This window comes from Tachypleus tridentatus, chromosome 10 (assembly GCF_004210375.1).
Source record: "Tachypleus tridentatus isolate NWPU-2018 chromosome 10, ASM421037v1, whole genome shotgun sequence".
Classification (NCBI taxonomy): domain Eukaryota; kingdom Metazoa; phylum Arthropoda; class Merostomata; order Xiphosura; family Limulidae; genus Tachypleus; species Tachypleus tridentatus.
The window spans coordinates 142,188,245-142,209,982 of NC_134834.1; the positions used below are offsets into that span (position 1 = coordinate 142,188,245).

At 29.0% G+C, this 21,738-nt stretch overlaps 1 protein-coding gene across 2 annotated transcripts in view; it reads right to left on the reverse strand.

Moving 5' to 3' along the window:
• Positions 1-1,215: 1,215 nt before the first annotated feature.
• LOC143230479 (uncharacterized) overlaps positions 1,216-21,738 on the reverse strand; it is a 56,254-nt gene continuing 35,731 nt past the window's right edge. For both annotated transcript variants that reach the window (XM_076464113.1, XM_076464112.1), the window contains exons 7-11: positions 21,460-21,529; positions 17,223-17,302; positions 15,145-15,296; positions 14,506-14,670; positions 1,216-11,665 (exon numbers count right to left, since the gene is read on the reverse strand). In XM_076464113.1, coding sequence (XP_076320228.1) covers positions 11,518-11,665; positions 14,506-14,670; positions 15,145-15,296; positions 17,223-17,302; positions 21,460-21,529 — 615 coding nt within the window. In that variant the 3' untranslated portion in view covers positions 1,216-11,517. The remainder of the gene's footprint in view (positions 11,666-14,505; positions 14,671-15,144; positions 15,297-17,222; positions 17,303-21,459; positions 21,530-21,738) is intronic.

The following is a 21,738-nucleotide window of genomic DNA, read 5'->3' on the forward strand; positions in this document are numbered from 1 at the left end:
AAGAAAGATCAACCTTTCAAAGGTGCTTGGGGTTACAAGGTTTCTATTTCAAAATTAATGCCATAATAGTTAGTAGTCTTTTACAATAAGATACTTTTGTGGTAAGACAATCTTGAAGATAATACTTCTTGAATACAGTCAGGTTATTAAACTAAACATTTATTAAATTTATGATACAACAAAATGTATTGTTACCAACTGGAGTATAAAAAAGTTTAATAAGTCTGTTTTTCATATTTATACATTATGAATGTCAGTATCAGTGTCTTTTTAAGCAGATGAATGTGTTTCATGGTAACCACAAGTTTCACCACATGTTAAGTGTAACATCACTGATATGTTTTGAGAGAACAAATCAAATGCATCACCTTTTAGAGTTACAAATTTATATATGATCTATATATGTCTGACTATCAAGTTTACTTAAGGAGTTGTTAAAGTTTTTAAATGGTGAAATTATATTTTCTGTATGTTTAATGCTTAAAAACAACATTACATGGAAGTCTTGTATAACTCAGGTACTTTCCATCCAAGTGGCACAGTAAACAAGTTAGAAAATCTTGATTTTCTGTAGAGTAACATGTATTTGAACTTACTATATTAGTGGGGAGTTTCTTTTTAAAAATGCTTAAAAAGTTTACAATTTTTGTATATTAGTTCTGTTCAAGAACAAATCAGGATTGAAACATCCACAGTTTGTATTTATTACCACCAGTTAAGAGTACTTGTCAAAGAAGCAAAAATTATACAAAGGGCAACATTAAATAATGTTCCTCTTCCCTTTTTTGTTACTAAATCCCTAATAATCTCATTAGATAATTGTGTGCCCTACTTGTGAAAAATAATAACTGATTCCTTGAACTGATCAATTACACTCAACCTATTAGTACCACACCTTTTACAACCCATACAAGAAAAAAAAAGCATATGCTTACTCCTTATTTTTTTTTCAACCACAACATTATTCTAACAAAGTATCACTTTTAATTTTTCTTTCACTCTGCGTTTCTTTTTTTTTCACTAATTTTTAAATTACCCTTAATTTCACATGACAGCCTTCATCTTTTTAACAGTTGCCATTTTTAGTTAAACAATTTATTTATCTTCATTATTTGAACAAAATAAACATACTAGAACATTACTTAATAAATATTTGCAACATCACAATATCTTGCAATTTTCTACCATATTCATTAAATAGTAAACCTGTACAATTTGATGACAGTTTTTTATTTGGTGAACATATTAAAAAATATGTTTACAAACACTGCAACTTAATAAAATCATAATGTGTTTATTAAAAAGTAAAAATAGTAATTATAAACACAGCATCAACAAAATAACTTTATTATGTTTTAAGCAATTTCAAGTTATGCAACCTCTTTGCTTCATACAACATACATTTCAGTGTATAGGTATATTATTAAACCTGATGATGACAAAACCTTTTCCAAACACTATACATTCATTATCATGTTAAACTTTCAATAAGATTTGTTATCAGTTCAACCCATCTTTAAACTGTATAAGCTTACTTACATTATGTAAAGTTATCATATATTTTCTCTTTGAAGAAAATTTCTATAGCATTAAAATATATATAATTTTATACACAAATACATTCAGAATTCACAACAAAGGGAACAGAAAAGAAACTTTACAAAGCTATAAAAAACAACCTATATTTTAACTTTATCAACACATGATAGTCTAACTATGTGTTATATCCAAGCATATTTAAACTTTCTCAACAACTGTTCTCATAGCAAGAATAGTTTCTCTTTCTTTCTTTTATGAAGAGGGGGTCTAATTAGACTTCTAGTAGTTTAATTAATAAGTGTACATCACATTCAATGTTTTTTTTATTTATAAAACCTATGTGTTTCAAGTAATTAGTGGTAAAATTAATTAGAAAGTCTATTATTATAGGTTGTAATGAACAATTTAAAATCTATATCTTTATTTCTACTAATGTGATCAGTTAGAAAATAAAAACAGTTGGACAAACATTTGAAAACTTTAATTGAAATAAATTATTATATTTTGAAAGAAAAGCCATGTCTACACCTATATTCACATTTTAGTGTTTGCAAACATCAGTCTGTTTTCAATTTTTTTTATTTCTTTCATTTTTACTTATTTTGGATATCAACAGTACTAAAACATTTGTCAAGAGCATTATAACTTTCAAACAATTAAAAACAGATTTTAAAGTAGACATATGTTACAAGAGCTACAGGTGTCATAAATATAACAGCTACAAATGATGTAAGAAATAATAACCATAAATAATTATTTCAAAATTTTGGTTGAAATAAAGTTTTTTTATTACCATTTAGAGAAAAAAGGTAATTTTTTTTCTAACTTCATTACCAAAATATCTGGTGCAAATATTAATCAAGATGCTTGATTAATAATGAGTGATGTATTCATCAACGTAAATTACATTTAGTAAAACTTTGAATCTCTCATATTTTGTTGTCTCCAAATCCACAAAAATCTTAGTGTTGTCTTTCCACAGTCCAGGAAAGAGCTAAAAAATATTCAGATGTTGTGGGAAAACTGAGGGAAAAGGAATTCAGGATATGGAGAAAATGCCCAAGACAACAATCTTCATTGTCCACAACCTGGGTGACACCCCACTTCACAGGACAAAACTGTACACACAGAATGAATGGATAACCAACAGCTGGTTAAGTGAGACAGTGCTATAACAGGCAATCAACCTCCAGTCTTCATGGGACTAACAAAAGGCAGGTGTAACTCCAAAGTGGGGTCATGGAATTATGTATGATGGAGAGTAGAATGGCAGAGGAAAACAAAGTTGCTTAGTAGTGTGTAGTAAAGGAGTCCACAGGTGTACAAAGCAGGAGAGCTGAGCTCCAACCAGAGCTGAAGAGAAGCTACAGAAACAAATCAGCTCCAACACTCACAATGTCCAACCTTCATAGAGCAGCAATATTAAATAGTAACAAGAAGATTTAAAACAGAAGAGAGGCAAACCCCATAAGTATGCACAGAATGAGAAGTCTGGTGAAGTTCCCCAGTCCAAAAAGACAAATAAGCAAAGTTAGCAGAGATAACTTGATGAGCTGCATCAGTTCACAATTCCAAAATATAAAAAAACACTCCAAATAAAAATAATCATAATGAAAGGGTGTAGCACAGATTCTCCTACAAAAAAAATTGAAGAAAGCAAGTGTGAGAAAGGAAGGCATCCTGATGAAGTACTTACTCATACCAAAGAAACAAAGTTAACTGGGACACAGTGGAAGAAAAATCTCACAGACAAGGTGGAAAATGGATATGTATGAGTTTACCCACTAAAGCTGAGGGGTTGAGATGTAAATCTTTTAAAATGAGTTGAATAAGCATGAGCTAAGTAGATAGAGAGAGAAAAGAAGGAAAAAAAGAGATTCTTTATATTGTACATAAGGTGTCATCTAACAGAATGATGAAACTAAAAAGCACATGAAATCTATACTCTAGACAAAAACAATGTGAAGTAGTCCTGGTACAACATTTGTTAGAGACATTGTAACATGTCCCAAAGTTACAAATTTGATTAAAAGTAAAATTAAGATTGAAGGTTTAATTCAAATCAACATTCTAACTGAAATACTTAAAATTGGATATCATTCTGATTTCTAATCCAGAAACATAAGGAAAGAGTTCACTATGAATTAGTAAGAAAAGTTCAACATAATTAGTTCAAAAATCTGTCAGTTCCAATTAAAACATGAACTGAACGAAGCAGTACTGGGGATAGACAAGTCTTTATTACAATACTAGTGGTCATGAGGATTACTACGCACAAAGCATATATTGTCTAATAATGACTATATCATAAGCTATTACAGTACACATTCTCATATCTAGAAGTAGAAGCTTTATTTAAGAGGTCGTGTGATGTCTAAAAATTTTTATGGCAGTGGTACGACATAATAGCTGCACAGAGGTGAGTACACTTTTATGATTTAGGAACAATGAAACATGACTGAGAAAAGAAAGATTTAAGTACAAGTTGTGCAATTGATAAACAAAACCCATGGAGGGTTGAAAGGAAAATATTTGTTGGTATAATTGAATTTCATGCATAAGTATTCAAGAGTCCCTAATTTTGAAGTGACAGACTATATGGAAGGCAGCTAGTCAACATCATCCAATTCCAACTTTTGAGCTACTGCTGTTAGATTGAATAGTGACATTTGACAGTTTCTCTTACAATTTATCCATGGCCCAATGTGCAAAAAAAGAAACAATGCAGAGTATTAGAGAGGTTAAAACTTAGCAGGTGCATACTTTGTACCATTGAAAGGTAATGATAATCAGTTGATTTCTAGTGCACCTTATGTCCCATTTCATATTCTTGTGTATAAACAGTATGAAAAATAGGGTTTCTGTTTATCACTTTATTTTACAGTGTTTATTGTGCATGAATTACAAAATGTTAGTTATTTTACAGCACAGAATTTTATTGGCAAACTTGAATGAACACCATATGGTTAAACACCTTTTACTAGGTGCAATAAAATAAATGCACCCAATGAAAGTAAATTAACTCCAATGTGAAAGTTCAGCATTTAATTATCAAAACATTTCCATTTAAAAAAACAAACCATCATACACTGAAACCACTGCATCCGTTTTGACTCATTCGAGTCTCAGGGTGAAAAACAATACTCTTCAGAACAAAATTCTTAAAATTTTTCTGACAAGAAATATAAATTAATGAAATTCCCATAATCATCTGCTATAAGAATACATATAGTACTTATATCCTCCAAAATAAAGCTGCCTTCTACACTGAAAATGTATTGCTAATAATTATGAACACTAATGTATAACCTACACAAATGACTAGAAACTGATGACAAAGTGGCCCCAATGTAATACACCATTAATACATGGAAGACCCAAAACTCATGCAACAAGAGATGACATTTGAAGATGTGGGGAAAAACTGAGACTAAAAAAGGTAAATGTCATTGAACTACTTTGAGCTAGCTGAAAAAAACTGTAGAATACTGATATAAAACACTACAAATCTGTGATATCCTACCACCTCAAAAAAAAAAAAAAATTACTTTTAAAAAAGTTACTACTATATAAACACTTGTACATTATTACATTTTTAGTTAATTTATTTTAGTACAAGGTATCATTTCCCACACAGATTTTAAACCTACTTATAGATAAATTAGAAAGTCAGAAAAATTATTATAATTTTTGGACATCCTGTTTCACTGTTTAAATTATTGTTTGTATTTTAAAATATATTAGAAATTTAGATAAATCATTCTTAACCTGTATAATGTCAAAAGCAGTCTTAGCAAAGTACTCTATAGGCCTATAAGCAATGGTATGTGGTAATGTTTTTAAAGTATATTTTTAACAAGGTAATTAAAGTGCAAAAATTAAACTCTTAGTAGGTTTTGAAAGAAAACTTAAATAAAAAATAATAATTTTTCCACAATACTCCTTAAACTTTTTTTATTCCAAACTTTACACACTACCATTGAGTGATTTATTGCTTATTGTAGTCATGATTCAGAGATATAAAACAAAATTAAATGATAGCAATTGTGAAAAGCTAAAGTTTCTAAATCTCTTAAGATAAACAACTGCAATTATTACTTCATACTCCAATCACACAAATAAAACAAAAGGTTTAATTCTTAACATTAATATAATTTTTCTTTCAAACTAGTAAGTGAGTCAGACTGACTAAATAAATTTACAGACAGATCTACAGTAAAAACTGACTCAATAAAATCATAAACAGATCTATAATAAAAATATTTAATTAAAAAAATTTTTTTTACAACCTACTTGTAACATTTACTAAAAGCTTAGTGTCTTGGGAGAAAGAAACGTAATGAATTTGGAATTCTAGTAAACTTTAATTCTCTAATACAGGGTTGGTCCAATGGATTTATCCTGTACACAAAAGGATAAAGAGCTCATTAAAAACTAGAAAAAACAATTTTATTCTTTTCAGTGAATAATTAAATCTCAAGTGAGTTCTTAAAAAGTTTCAATTATTCACTAACAAATGAAATTTATAATCTTACTGCTTTTTAGTACTTTTTCAATATCAAAATCTACTACTTGCACTTTAGCTCGTTGATGCACGCATGCACAGTACTAAGGCAAGAAATTCAAAGATGATCGCGTATCTTGATTGTCACACTACTAGGAAAATTTTTGTGACACCATAGGGTAAATCCACTCATTGCACTAAATGGCTGTAAATGTCAAGTTGGATAAATCCAATTATAGCATGTAGTGTTAAAAGACGTATAAATGTCATTATGTCTGATTATGTTTTTACTGATGTTTCATTCTGATATCTTTAAACGTTTAGAAAAACAATTCCACTTACATACAGAAGTTTAGAGAGATTTATCAAAATTCTTAAATCTTTTTCAAGTTCACTTTACCCTAACATTGTCAAACATTAAAAAACATGTCATAATCACCAGTAAATATAAAACGTACAAAACTCAAGAATTATTTAAATTACCACTTCATAATTATTTCTTATCTCTTAAACATAACTAGAAATTTTTAAACTGCACAGTTACCTTTCCTAAAAAGTAAAGCCCAAAGATAAGTTCCTTTACAAATTTTACTTTGTTGTTTGCATTTCAAAAATAAAACCACAAACAAACTAAACAATTTTCTTCAGTGTAGCTAGAAAATTCAGTATATTTTCTTTTCTAAACAAGTTTTATGGTAAAAGTCCAAGTCTGTGGTTTCTTTTCACCAAAATAATAAACAAATCTTTAAGAAATTACATCTTATAATAAATACTATGTGTGGTTTATTTGTCGTTAAAACATAACTATAGAGTGGGGAATTGTGCTACGGCCACTGCAAATACTGAAACTCAGTTTATGATGTTATAAGCCCTCAAACCTAACCATGGAGTCTCTGTAATGTGACATGTGTAAAACTTTTTTTATTAAAAATTCTCCTTTTTTTCTTCTAATCAAAATTTTTGCTGTAAACACAATTTACACTTTATTCATATGATTATCTTGAATACATCATGGACAACTAAATCCAACATGACCATCTTCACTGATAAAGCAAAAACCAAAAGTTCAAACAGACCAAACCAAAAATTGATTTCCAAATTTAGTTTCTTTTTCTTAACAAAAAACAAAAAGTATTCCAAACACTTTAAAATAAATTTCAATACTCACAAACTATGTCTATACATAACTGCATAACTTTACATTTTTTCTCAAAATAATAAACAACAAAAAGAACCTGGTCTAATATTATACAACAATGCTAGACATAAACTAGCCAAACAATGTGAAATTGAAAATATTTTGGAGTATAACATAATGGCTACTCAGTTTTGATTGAAATTTGTGTATATTTTTTTTCAAAAGAAATAATATAATGAGGAAAATGAAATATTCAGATTTCTTTATTTATAATTCAATTATTAAAATTATAATACTTGCAAAAACTTATAATGTTTGCTTACTTGAAAGTAACAAAAATTATACACAAAATGTCATGCTAGTTTAGACTGTAAAGTCTATCCATGAAAATATTCAGTTAGGATGTACCATTCAACAGGTTAGTATTCAATATATGAAAATAAAAATTACAGTTAGTTATTTTTTTCTAAAAGTTTAACAGCAATAAAGATCTTTTACATTTTAGCAATAACAGTAAGTTAAAATAAGCCAAAAATTGTTCTTATTAACTGTATAATCCCTCTAAGTAACACACCATAGGCTAACCCTACAACAAATTAACCCTTAAACAGCAGGAATGTTGTTGGTAGCAGCAGCAGTTGATGATAGCTGCCATTTAAGGGTTAAGTACCAAGAACGTGTTTGAGAAGTTGAATTTAACAAGTTTTGTGTAACTAAAATGCTTATTTCACTTTTTTCTCTTATTTCGAGAACAACTTTTGAACATTTAATGGCCCATATTTTCATGAATGAAAGAGCAGTAGACAAACCACTGTTATTCATTGGACAGTGATTCGTCGACACATTTTTTGACAAAATGCAAAGGAACATTATCACGTAAACATACTCATATAAATTTTACATGGAAAATACATCTTCTTAGATCTTATTTGCCTCAGACCAGACAAGGCACTGAGGTGGAAGTTTCATTATGGGTTTCTTCCAATTGTAACAAAAGCCTACAGCTGCATGAAGTGTAAAGATTAAACCAAATCTACATTACGTACCCAACTAACAATAATAAAATAAGTATTTTTACTAAATTAAATATTAAACACACACACAATAACAATTATAAAAACTCAAACAAAGGAAAAAGGCTCTAAGCATGGAATTCTTAAATAAAATACACACTATTTTAAAATAAAAATATACTTTATGCAATATCAATTGCTGGAATGTTTGTAAAAAACCTTTAGACCATATATAAATATATAAAGCAGTAAAACAGAATATATTACATTTCTAATATATTTTTCTGTTTTAAAATGATCTCCTAGGAGGTTATTTTTATCTTTAAAATTTTGTGTGAGAACATGTAGTAAATGAAATATAAACTACTATACTAAATCAGGAAATACCATTTACAAATCCTAATGATGAAATTATTTTTTTAAGAGTAATTAAATGCAATACAAAATCCTAATGAGAAAAATATTTTAAACATTTCACTCTTAATGTCCAAATATGGCCTTCTCCAAAAATGAGTATTTTGATCAGAGTGATGATTCTTTTGTACCTGAAGTCCAAAATTTAACAAGACTGAAGTTTTAGAAATGTCTAAGCTGATAATATTTCATCAGTGACTGTAAAAGTGGCATTCAAGTATTTCAAAAACATCTGATCTATTATTATTCAGATACCTTTCAAATTACTTTCATACAAACAAAAACTAAGCTATGTTGTTAAATTTTCTCTCTAATGATTGTAATTATGTGATGAATTCATAAATGTACTTTTATTTTAATACTTAGTGTAAAACAATAGACAATCACAAAAAATTGTCTTACATTTAATTTTCCAATGTGGAAAATAATTATAGTTGATTTACGAGCAAGAGAATCATCTGTTATTATAGGAACATCTGAACTTAGATATTTTAAAGTGGAATAATTACAAACTTAATAATAGATAAATAAACCATGTATTTTAAAATATATTAAGCTAAGAAAACAGAAAGCTATAAATATCACGATCCATTAATAGTAAAAAAACAAACAAATCAAACTTTTTATCAAAAATGTAACCAAAACTTAATTCTTACTCTCTCACATAACAACTACTGTACTTTAGTAAACTAACAGCCAATTAAACACACCCAAACAAGACTTTCCCATCAGGATTCAAAATCATATTCAAACCTAAAAAATACTCAATACAAACAAACATAGAAGTTGTTCACAGAAAGTGTTGACTGGATACAAAAATTCAATATAGTAAAACAAACGCTATACAATTTCAGGAATGTAAAGACCAAAAAAAGTTGAAAGAAAGTATCCAAGGCTATAACACAACAAATGGTAACTAATATTAAATACAAAACTAACATTACAATTAAAAATGAGCAAAAATACTACCTAAAACAATTCTCAAGATGTAAATATGTAATTAATATTTTGTAGCTTGATATTTGGAGTAATGTCATAACATATCTATCATGTTTGAAAAAATATTGTTGGTATAATAAGTGCCAATCTTATGACAATACGAGTTACAAGTAAAATATGAATGTTAAATGATAATTTGAAAAAGCAGTATACATTACCAATCATAAAACAAAATTAGAAAAGCACAACTAGAAGAACAGCACTTATTGCCCCCCAAAAAGTAGGCCTACTTGTCAAAAATACTCCTAATATATTTATCACAGCTTCAACTACTGAGAAAAATTAAAACACAGTATTTTAATGTGTTTATTGTCATGATCACTGCCTCTGTTCATAAAACAAACATTTCTTGCAATTATGTTCTCCCACCTGACTAATAACCAACAAGGGATGTTGCAAGCACTCTCTAAGAAACCTGATAATCTTGAAGGTAACTAAATAATGTTTTAGTAAGGAAATCTTATATTTATTTTAAGAAATTTGTTCCTATATCTAATGGTTTCAACTTCCTGAAAAAATGTATTTCTAGTATAAAAGCCTTATATCTAACAAAGAATGAAGTTAAATAGTGCTAAGCATGACATTTTACAGCAAGTCAATCAATATAGATGTTAACACTGACCATATGTTGAGATTTCATTCAATACATATTTATAGTTATTATAACATTAGACAGCTTCTTCTTAGCGTCTATAATTTGCAAATTAATCAGAGTTATAAGGTACATAAATTAATAAAATTAATCAATAAAAAATATTCTTTGTTGAAATTTCTTTATAATTATTTCAATGAGCCAAAACTTCAGCATTGTCCTATCCATTTCACATCAATATAACTTTAATTTTGCACCACTGTTGTTGTTGTTGTTTTGTGTTTATCTTTTTAAATAAAACTGAGGAATTGCTTCAAAAGAACAGTTCCAATGTTCAAACATGAACTGAAAGGAGTTGTTTCTAATGGTTTCGTTTGTTTGGAATTTCATGCAAACCTACATGAAGGCTATCTGCAAGAGCTGTTCCTAATTTAGAAATGAAAGACTAAAGGGAAGGCAGCTAGTCAGCTATCTACTGCCAACGCTTGGGATATTCTTTTAGCAATGAATAACAGGATTGGCCATTACATAATAATGCCCTCAAAGCTGAAACAGTAAAGATGTTTGGTAACAGGGTTTTCAAACTCACAATCTCCAAATTGCAACTGGAGCACCATAACCACTAGACTATGCCAGGCTCTTTCTAAAAACTTGATACTATTTCCACATAGTCACTGGTATAAAACTTGTACTATAGGACCTCTACATGAGAACTGCTTACCCATCATCCTCTTATCTCATTACAAAATGGCTCTTTGATGATCATTTCTTGAATTACGGGTGGTAAAATAATCCAAATAACTTTATAATAAACCTATATATGTATGTATAAACATATACACTTAGGTATATATGCTATAGAAATGTAGTGAACAAGTTAAGAACTTAATGGTTGGTATATTTTTACAAAAAAACTTCATTATATTAAAATAATGACACATGGAAGGTTATTTCTTTCTTTGGTCAAAATACACCAAAATTCAGTTTCTCCTCAAGACAAAAACAAAAGTGGATTTATGGGTAAACTATGGACACGATCACTCAAGTAACTAGTAGTGTTAACTTAAGAAAGTCTTAGGTCTTTAGTGATTCACTTATAAACAGAAAATTCATGATTTTCTGTACTTCACTTCATTTTGAGAATTTTCAGGTCAACACATACTACATTCCAGTAAATTAGATTTCATTTCTTAATAATAACTAAAATCCATATATATACCTTGATATGCTTGATATATGTATATGACCTAAATCAGACTAGACTGGCATGTCTTTTTTGCTTTTGGCAACTGATAATAATGAAACTATTACATACTCATCACCAATCTGATGATTCACTGTACGAGCGATGGCCTCCAGATGGTGATTTTTGAGTAAAATGGTGTTGGTGATAATTTCCTTGCTGTATTAGCAATCGCTTCATCTCTCTACACTTTACTTTGAATTCCTCTTCTTTTTCCATAAGACTATAATAAAAATATGTTGTTAATACAAGCGTAAAAACATTTGGTTATACAACTACAATGAATTGAAAGTCAACTGTACTATTTGAAACAAAATGAAGAATTATTGCAATCAGAAGAAAAAAAGCAAAGAAATTAGTAAAATTGGGACAAAATAATGTCTTACATTAATTCACAATAAAAATATTTTGCTAGAAAAACAAAGTTGGATGAAGAAGAAATAAAGGTATCTACAGAACAGAAAATGAATGATAAAATGAAATTCAAATGCACTACATATTTTGTTCTTTGAATGATACTGACTACATATTTTGCTTAAATACTTAAATATTGTATTTATTGTAAACAAATTAAATAAATCTCAGATATTTAAAAAACAGCTGCTATAGGTAAAGAAAGCACTAACAAAGGAGCAAACAATGTTTCGACCTTCTTTGGTCATTGTCAGGTTCACAAAGAAAGTACTTTCTTTACCTATACCAGCTGGTTTTAAATATATAATTTTTTCTAAACGTGGGTTTTCTCGTCATCATGGATTAAATAAATCTCAATTTCTTTTCCTCAAAAAAAATGTTTCTTTTTGGACAATTGCTCATTCTGATGAGAAATTTATTCACTCAATTATAAAACCAAAGTTCAAACATAAAATCCCAATTTAACCTCTCACTACAATATTTATCTATTACCTTTTACAGCTGTTATAATATTATATCACAACAAAAGCAAAACTTGTAAGAACCTTAACTTTAAAAACCAAAATACATAAAAACATAGGATTAAATACTTAGTTGTCAAGCAAAACCAAAATCACTGTGTTTGTCACTCAGAACGAGAGATTATCTTCATTTTGTTCCTTTGTTTTTAACAAGATGTGCTGTTAATTTCAACACTGATAATCAAGTTAAAATAAGAATTATCTGGTTACATAAATTCACACTTTTAAAAGGCTCAAATTAAATCATTATATATTACTGTTGTTGGTAGGTTTTAGATTATACATTGTTCAAGAGTACCTACTTATTACTTTATGAGTAGTTAAACATGACCTACTGGCTATGTGGTGAAATATTTCAATATCCTTCTTGTTAGATTAGAAACTGTTCAACAGAACCTGCCCATTAGATTACAAACTGTTCAACAGAATCTGCCCATTAGATTACAAACTGTTCAACAGAATCTGCCCATTAGATTACAAAGTGTTCAACATAACCTGCACATTAAATTACAAACTGTTCAGCAGAAGCCACTCAGTAGGTTAGAAACTGTTGTGCAGATCCTACTTTATTAATCACAAACTGTTTAACAGGACAGATTTATTGTGTTTTCCAAAAAAAAGAAATAAGATTTAATAATTAAAAAAAAATTAGTGATACCACAGTATAAATTCAAGAAACACTGATAATAATAATAATGATATAAATGATAAAGAACAAAATCTCATGTCAAAGTAAAAGAGAAAAAAAATAAAATATTGAAACTGTGATGATTTATACATTTGTTTGTTAATACTCAAGCACACAGCCACACAATGATCTATCTGTGCTAAGCCACTGATGGGTAGACATGATGATGACTCAAGCCAAAGAAACACCTACATCTTCAAATACAGGAAGAGACTAAGACAAAAATCTTACAATATGAATTAATTACAGCAACTTAATGGTATTGTATGCACATAACTCATTTTCTGTACTTTTCTGTGTGTTTAAGATATCATGGACAATCTAAAGCTTATTTTTCTGCTCATAATATACTTCTATTGAAATAATCATATACATCACTTACAAAACATGCAATAAAACAAAACAAAACAGGCTAAATGTGACATACGAAACATAAAAGCTCAGAATTTCTAAAAAAGCAGCATGTTTAAGAGCTGTTTCACCACAAGTTATTTTAATCACAAACAAGTGCAGATGAAATTACTCATCTTTGATATCAATACTTACACATTTATATTTTATATCATTCACCTGCATACATTATTCTCAATAATGCGTAGAAAGGACATTATAACATCAAGATATTTTTGCGATTTTACAAACAACTTATTTACAAATTTAGAAGTACTTTACACACAAGTATTTATGGATAAACAATACATATAAAATCCATTACCATTCTGGCAATGTACTAACTTCAGGTGAACACAATAATCTATATATACAAAGGAAAAAGTGTTTATATTTTATGGTGGCTCTAGGTATTAAATGGATAACATTGTATTTGAATAACTAGAAAGCTGAAAAATCAAACATCACACAATTAAACATTTACCTTTTTCAAAACTAATTATGTAATACCTCAAAAACAGAAACCTAAAATTATCAGTAAAGGAAACTATCAAGAAAGGTCAGTAATTTGAAGGTTAAGCTGCTTAGTTTCTATGTAGAATTTCTCTAAACAAAGGTCATATTTTCACCACATGTACCTGACTTACCTGTTTCAAAAAGTTAGAATGATCAAATATTAAGGATAATAAGTCTTGTTAGATTTGCTTGACTCACTTGTCAAATATTAAGGATAATAAGTCTTGTTAGATTTGCTTGACTCACTTGTCAAATATTAAGGATAATAAGTCTTGTTAGATTTGCTTGACTCACTTGTCAAATATTAAGGATAATAAGTCTTGTTAGATTTGCTTGACTCACTTGTCAAATATTAAGGATAATAAGTCTTGTTAGATTTGCTTGACTCACTTGTCAAATATTAAGGATAATAAGTCTTGTTAGATTTGCTTGACTCACTTGTCAAATATTAAGGATAATAAGTCTTGTTAGATTTTCTTGACTCACTTGTCAAATATTAAGGATAATAAGTCTTGTTAGATTTGCTTGACTCACTTGTCAACTAGCTTGCGGCGTTCTTCCTGTAAATGACGATTATCTGCTTCAAGTTTGGCTCTCCAACTCTGTTCTCTGTTCACCATTTCCTCAAGATAATTCAGCTGTTGCTGCCAAGACTCTTCCTTTTCTCGCAATTCTTGCTGTTCTCTTATAATGTAATCCCTTCAAATCAAAGTTATATACATGAACATTTAGATAAGAGAAGAAATCCAAATATGATTATACACTATGTGAAAAGAATTTCTTCCTCAAAACTGAATGAATGAATAATGATTTGATGAACAACCTGGAAATACAGGTTGTTTTTTCTCTAAATTTCATATGATTCATCTACAACTCAAATTTCACTGTAGTATTTAATTAGATAGTCTCCCCTTTTGGTGAAAATGGTTAATATTTATTTGAAGTAATTAAGTCTCATCTTCAAACTTCATTCAGCACTTTAATTTTGAACACATTTCTACTTCATGAGGACTTATATCACAAACTTTGAATATTTTTTTATTAGAAATGCTGGCTTGTATGAAATGTTTCAATTTGTTAAGCATACACAAGATATGTTATTCCAAACTACATGTATGATGGATAAAACAAACAGTTAATTTAACAAACTTTGAAGAATAAAGTTTCCCTTACTTGAGCTGGCGCATCCTTTCCTTATACCTTGCTTTTCTTTGTTGATACTTAACTGTAAATATCTCAAGCTGTTGTCCCTGTGAAGAAAGTTGGGTCTGGAGTTGATTAATTTCAACCTGGAGTCGTTCAATTTTTTCTGCCATGACCAATTCCTGAACATAATTTCAGATATCAAGTTAAGAAAACATTTTACCAGAGTTTGATAAAATTTGAAATGACGGTTAGTAATTCTGACCTGAACGAAACTCTACAGTAATCACAATCTAAACAGCTAAATCAGAGACCTTTCAGGTTAAGACATAATTAACACTAATTTTGAACTGCTGACCAATAGGAGAGCAACAAGTCAGCAGCACCCATCAAAGTTATAATAACCCAAAGCAGAAAATATTGAGCATATTCAATGATAAATTGCAATTTAAATCATGACTTACTAATCCAAGGCTCTGAACATCAACAATTAGGTCCCACCAAGCCTAAATTTTAGATTTACTCAACAGCTTAACAAAACGTGAAAACATTTTTAAATCAGTTTTAACAGGTTAATTCATTTACATGATAAAAAGAAAAAAGCTAATGCTGAAAATATTACTAAGAAATGGCATTAAACTTTTATTATAAAAACAACGTATAAAATTGAAATTTGCTTGAAATGCCTCTTATGCCTTATAAACGTACAAGTGATTCAGTTCAATAATGCAAATTACTTAGCTTAAGTGTCAAAAGCTTTCTGGAAAGCACAACACTACATTTATAGATGATAAAATTTGTATTTTTTTAACTGCATCTAATATCTATCACAACTTTAAACCTTTGTTTCCAGTTTTCAAAACTTTTGGTGCCTGGTAGTTGTTTTCTGTTCACTGAGTGAGATGAGGCATACTCACTTTGTAAATATTTCTTAAAATATGTTTTGTTTGTTTCTATAGAACTAAGTGTTGGAGTAAAAGGAAGTACTAACTTTTTTTAATATTCTAATCCCTTCCTTGATTTGTCAAACATAATTTGGATACTCTTCATGTTTCAAAAATATTTAAGTTAATAAACCATTTCTTGACATATTTTTATCATTTGTTTAAATCTATAAAAATTATTGCTTATTAGATAGCATTGATTGTGCTAACCTGTTTCACGTTTATCCTGAACTATGTATCAAAAAAACTGGAGAAAAACATTCCTATACTTTACTGTGGTTTCACTGAAATACATTGTATGGAAAAATATCATAAAACACCTTGTTTCATTAATATATAAACAGGCCAACAAAAAAATGAAATAAAGTACCCTGACTTCTTTTTCTTAGCTCATTTTCAAAATCAGCCTGACACAGAAGGGGTTAATTAACAATAACTGAAGCAATAGTAACTATTTAATGAATACTAATTTATTTGGTAGTTTTAATTGTAAGTCCCTAAATTCCAAGACCATAATTCCAAACAGAAACCACTCGTGGAAACAACATTAGATATATTTACATAAAAGGATTTAAAAATTCAATACAAAAGAAGATAGTACGAAAACAGAGAAAGTTCCAGAAAGATGTTAAAGATAAAGCCGTAATGAGGCCCACAGTGAAACTATACCGCCAAACATATTGACATAATTCAAAAAGGAACTCATTACAATCATGTAGTAACACAAACAGGTCTGCAAATATAAATTAACAGCAAACAGGAATATGGCAAAATAAACTGTTACAGCAAAAGATTAAGTGCACATGTAATATATATAGGTAGACACTTCTTATGGAAGGACAGGCTTCATACAAGTGCTAGACAATAGTTTATGATACAGGTAAGAACATGTAGGTACACTAGAATGTAAAACTTTAGATATTATTATTCTAATTAGACTAATTATATTATTCATCATTTGGAAACAAGTTTAATGAGACTGTTTCACATCAACTGATTAAACTGGAATTAGAGATAAGTGTACATTTTATTATTTTAGCTTAAAAATTTGTTAAATTCAATTAGAATAGAATTTTTAAAATCTCTGCTAAGAGATCAATTACATTTAATTTATCTCTTTAATTACTTTCCTGAAATAATAATTATATAACACAATTATCCCACCTGGTGTGAAGATTTTCTGTGATCCAGAGAGGAGTGAAAAGAATCCATCTGTGATGATTTCTGCATCACCACAGACTCTCCTATGTATGTAATTAACACAAAATTACAGAGTGACTTTACATGTATGTGTGTGTGTATACTTACACATGCAACACACATGAAATAATTATGTTAAAATGATATTTAATTGATAGTCTTCAGTTTCAAAGTAAAACATTTTTATGTTTTATGTATGTTTTTTATTCATTCATTTTAAATTAATAATAATAGTTTTCAGAAAACAATGGAAGAATTTTATTTCATTTTATCCAACACACCCAGAACAAAAATACAAAATAATAAATTGAGAATTTAAAGACCTGCAATTAGGGATAATAAAGAAAATTATGTAAACAAGGATTGAGACACTAGACATTTACTGAAACTTAAAATACCTCTCTTGATTCCACAAAACGTAATTCTAGTTAACTGCATGGAACTAAAATAGAGGTTTGTAGTTTGAGTATAACACAGACCTGAGACATTTTTATTGTGTTGATGTTATCTTCATTACTAACTAGAGTTACCTTATTTTTAATCAACAGTTACCAATAATTATAAAAAATATCTTATCCTGGGAAATGTTGAATGAACAAATTTTATACTCTTAACTCATATTTTATACTCATAAATGATGATACTGTTTACTGCTAATATAAAATGAATTTTAAGTAGAAGTGTTATAATTTTGTTAAACAAATGTATTCCCTCCTATAAAAGCACACATTTTAAATAGCTATTAATAATGAATATGCACATGGTACATTAATATATACACAGTTATCCAACTTTCTTGAGATTGGTTTACCACTACTCTCACATATAATTAAACAAAAATCAGACAGGACCAAATTATTTATGCTATTTGGTATAGGAAAATCACAGTTATGTAATGTTTTAAGGCTGTATGTTATTGCTAATTACTGAACAAGAACTTAGAACCTGTTTAATCAACAAAGTCATAGAGCTTTTTTACTCAACAAAACCACAGAAACTGTTTCAACATCTGCTTACTCAGCAAGATCTAGAACCTGTTTAGTCAATAAGGGCTTACTTCCTGATTAATCTATAGAGACTTAAGATCTGTTTTGACAATAAGGACTTAGGAGCTGTTTATTCAATAAGGATTTAGAATTATACAAAAATACCTGATAGTTTAATTGTTGTTTTTTCTTCAAACTGTAAAATAATTTGAACAGAGGTAATTTTATCAAATGCAAGAGTATTACTGAAACTCAATGAAAATAGTATCTGGTCCTTAACTTCTATTCTTAAAGTGATGACACAAACTTCCAGTGCCAATATTATTCATTTTATTTATAATGATAGCTGTCAAGTGTGAAGAGCAATATTTAAATGCAAGTGTTATTCTGTTACGAAGAAATAACCAATAGCTGTTACTTATGTAAATGGTGTATTGGAATATTTTTTTTTTGTAGAAGCCTTTTATAGCATATACCTTGATCATAGTTTATGTGTTGTATTTACAGTATATAAAGGAAATTTTGTTTTTATATTCTAATGTATCATTACTGCTAGGTAGTACACATTTAAAACTATATAAATAATGGGATTTTATCATTTTTTTCTTACACGAGTAGCAAAATGGCCTTTAAAACCTGTAATTTTAATTGCAAGCAATAAATTCCATTCTAATTTCTTGCTAATCAGTAAAATTAGTATAATTCCATGCCCTTCAGAACCCAAGAAAGAGGTGTGTCAAATACCACAACTTTAGAGAATTTTCATTATATTTATAAATCCTGAGAATTGTTATTTGTAGATCACATAATGTAATGGATTTTTACACATTAAAAACAAAACACTAACATTGACATGGTTTGGGTGTGAAGATTATCATAAAAATATGTTCTAGTAATAACAAAAACTGTTATTTTAAAAGTTTTGTTATCAACTTATAATCATTCCTAGGGATTACAACTAGAATGGTTACTTTGAGTTAACTTCCTAATTTGAAAGTAAATATTAAAAGAACACATTTAAATATAGATTTTAGTGAATCGCATGGTATGTTGAATGCAGTGTTGTTTAAAATTGGATGTCAAAACACAAAGCCTATAATTTTGTACAAATTAGGAACTGAAGTTACTAATACTGACAGGCTAAAATACAAAGTTAGAACTTCATGTCATTTTATTTTGCTGAGTTATACATGGCTTATACACCAAATGAGACATGGTGGCCCTGTTCAACTCTTTCCATTTTTTGAAACAGTCCCTTATACACTGTTGCTACAGTATTTGACATGTGAATAACCAATCAACAGTTTAGAATGTCTTCAGAGCGGTTTTCTCAGCCATTTTAAATCTCTGAAAAGCCTACCACATTCTTCAATTTAAGATTTCAAGAAGATAGATTATGTCTTTCATTTGCTTGAAGTTTCATATTTTTAAAAATATAAATCTTAATTATGAAGCTTAATAAATTAGAGTGCAATTCTATGGTATCAGTGCAGTTATTTATAATTTTTTGGGTTATTCTAATGTATATGTATATATATATTTTAATTATGCGCAAAGCTTCATGAGGGCTATCTGCATTTGCCATTCCTAATTTAGCAGTGTAAGACTAGAGGGAAGGCAGCTAATCATCACCACCCACTGCCAACTCTTGGGCTTCTCTTTTATCAACAAATAGTGGGATTAACCGTCACATTATAATACCCCCACGGCTGAAAGCGCAAGCATGTTTGGTGAGACAAAGATTCAAACCAGCGACCCTCAGATTACGAGTCGAATGCCTTAACCCACCTGGACATGCCGGGCCCAACTGTACATATAAAACTTTAACAAAATTTAGTTTGATATCCTCCACGAGCAAAATTTTAAAAGGCTTAGCAACCTATATCCAGCAGCAAATGAGTACAAAGGTTGTAGCAAGAAGAGCTAATTGTTTGCTTTAGTTCTTTATTTTTCTATATTTTAAGAAAAAGAAGTTTAATACCTTAATTCTAAATATTAATAATCTATATACATATATAAAGTATAATAACTGATATGTGACTGTATATTACAAAATACTAGTCCACTATAAAACAGCCACGACATGGAAGACTTAAGGTCAGTTTTACATTACTAGATACGTGACCTTAGTGCACATACACTGTCTAGCTATGTTAGGTTAGATAGGCATGACTGGAAGGTCAACATAATGAAAAATAATAAATATAAATGTTCATATACAGTGTTATGAAACTCAAGTCATTTAAACTAAACATATGTAAACACAGTTAAAGTATTGAAAATGACAGAATATAAAGTATTACTGAAAACAAACATTTTAACCCTTTCGGCACTGAATAACAACTTTTAATGCTTGGCATGGCGCTGAATATATATGTTTGATACTTCAACTAATTACGGTATCAGTATTAAAAGCATGATACCTCAGCAATAACTCAACAAAAGTCCCTGAAATATTCAGTGATTGTACCTAATACTATATATGTTAAATTTAATACATAAGAATAACAGGAATAAAGGAAAGTAGCCTGCTGCACTGAGCCTTCAAATCGACTGCTGTCGCCAACTGCGCCAAAAGGGTTAAATGTGACTGAGCTATTAGACATTAACACTCCTACGAAAAGTGGGGCCTAATAGGCCCCAGAGCAACTTGAAAGGTTATTAATATTAGGCTAATAATTTTGAATTTAAATGAAATTGCCATTTAAATCCATTAATGAATGGATTAATGAGATTCCCACTGTCCCAATCTACTATCTAGTGAAACCACAGCCAGGGGAACGGACTTGGAAAAATAAGGACTAAAAACGTCTTTTCGTAGGAGTGTTAAATAAATAATAGTTGAGATTTTTGTGATAAAGAATAACTTATTTTTAATCATAAAATGAAATCACATCACACTCAAAACTAGTAACAAAACAAACTCGTTTCAGAAACAAACCCTTCAGAAAAAATTACATAAAAAATTATAATTTTTTAAATAAAAAATACTTGTAATCTTTACTAAAAATCTAGCAAATTTTGTGAAGATATAAATATTATAGTGGAAAAACTTAATGTGGACAAATGTGTAGATAAAGTCACGTATATTACACAGAGCCCATTGTGAAAGGGTAATGAGATCACGAGTTTCACTAAAAAGGACTGTAACAAGCACACCTAACTCAAAATACAAAAATTATTTTAAAAATATATTATCCTTTTACAATACATACTTCTTGCTTTGGTTTTCTCCTTTCTTAGATAATCCTCTAGCTCATCATACTGTACAAGAGATTCTGAAAGCTGATCACAACCAACAAAAATATTACTACTCATATGTTCAAATCAAAAATATATATGCCAGAATCATTAAGTTTTCTGTGACTAAAAACTTTATGAAAAATAAATACAGTGGTAAACTAGCAACATAATATGTAATAACACCTTAAATAAAAAATAATCAGACTGGATTTCAACACTGGAGAATAGTGATTGAAATACAATCATTAATA